Source organism: Vairimorpha ceranae, assembly GCF_000988165.1.
Source record: "Vairimorpha ceranae strain PA08 1199 chromosome Unknown NODE_343, whole genome shotgun sequence".
NCBI lineage: Eukaryota > Fungi > Microsporidia > Nosematidae > Vairimorpha > Vairimorpha ceranae.
Window position 1 is genome coordinate 1 of NW_020169638.1, and position 1,678 is coordinate 1,678.

General features: G+C 22.8%; 1 protein-coding gene across 1 annotated transcript; it reads left to right on the forward strand.

Annotated features, from left to right (window-relative positions):
* AAJ76_3430002 (hypothetical protein) lies at positions 1-514 on the forward strand (the record flags this gene model as incomplete). The annotated part of the gene is made up of 1 exon (XM_024475261.1): positions 1-514. A coding segment is annotated over one exon (514 nt), but the record flags the coding sequence as incomplete, so codon positions are not given.
* Between the last annotated feature and the right edge of the window lie 1,164 nt (positions 515-1,678).

Sequence of the window (1,678 nt, forward strand, 5' to 3'; positions counted from 1 at the left end):
AATAGACAAAGAATTTATATCTAAGTTAATAGAAACCAAAAAACTTTACTGTTGGCGAAAAAAAAGCTTAAACAAAAGTATTGAACGTCGAATAAAAAATACAGAAGAAAATTATTTTTTTAAAGAATCTTCATGTGAGTCTCTAAGAAAATTAATAGTAGAATGCAATATGTTTATAAAAGAAGTGGTAAAGTATTTTATGTCTTTTAATTTTACTGTTTACCTTACAAAGGAAAATTTAAAATTTATTTATAATGAATGTGAAGATATCATACAAAAATTTACAAATATTTCACAAGCTGTACAAATGGAATCTATTTTTGCAATTATAAAAATGCTAATTGGGAGATTAGAACGATCTTGGGATTTTTTAGGTAAGATAAATCGTAATTTAATTATGTTTTTTAATTCTGTGACACGTTTGTCTACAGATATTAAATGGTTAATTTCCCCTTTAAAAAACATTATGGATAGTATTGATAAAGAATATGATCGAGCAGAATCTAATCAATAAATTTAAAAAAGTATTAATTGATTATCCTTTTTATAATTTAATAGAACCTACATTTGTACTTTTTTAACTAATAAAAAAATGAACATTACAGCTTTACTGTTAAAATGAATAATGAAAGTTTAGAAAGACAAATTAATCAATGTAGGACAAAGCTTATTTGAGAACTTAAACAGTAAATATGCTAAAAAATATATTGCAGTATGCTAATATATATTATTTATACAAAAAAATTCTTTGCACTGTAAAATTTTTTAATAATGCAAAAATTAATCTATTTAGGCTAAAGTTATTAGAACTAAACATTTATTTGCGGATGGAAGATAATATGTTCTGCACTGTTTTTGATGTACCTTCCAAAAAAAATTCTTCCCTTAACTTTAATTTACAAACAGAATAATAATAAAAAACTCTCAAATTTAAATTAAAGGAGCTAAGTTGAAAAAAATAAATGGTACCTATAAATATACAGTGGTCGTTAAAACGTTAAGACTGGCAATAAAATTTACTTTTGCCAATACAATAAACATCAAATAAAAATATAAACGAATAAATAAAGACCAAATAAAACGTTACATAATTGCATTTATTTGGATTTTTTCGATCAACATATAAACTTGTCCTTTTCCAAGTCTTTCATATTTTTTAGGTGGGTAAAATTTATTTATTAAATAAAATATTTTATAAGATAATTTCAGGAGTGTAATCATCAACCTGCAACAAACATAATTATACATTAATTATGATTTTTTGATTTTATATTACTATAGAGGGTTTATAAAAATTGATTTGGCTTTAAATTAAACGTAAAAATTCTATACTTAGAATTATAAATAGAAAGATATTCTAGAATTAGTGTAATTTGCATATATTAATTTTTTAGTACGATATCTTGAAATATTAATGTCTGTAAACTGTATACATTGAGTATGTTTTTAAAGTTTTTTTTAAAATAATTTTTTTTAGCTTTTATGAGCAAACGAAAAATTTTAACTTGCTATGACAAAGGTCTAATAGATGCTTATTATATACCAGGTATAAGTTATGTTCAAATTAGTGCTTTATAAGGAAAAAGTAAGACCGCAATCAGAAATTACATCACACCAAAAGAAAAATCTAAATCTACTGAAAAAAACAGGTAGAAAACTGGCACTTTTTTAAAAATCT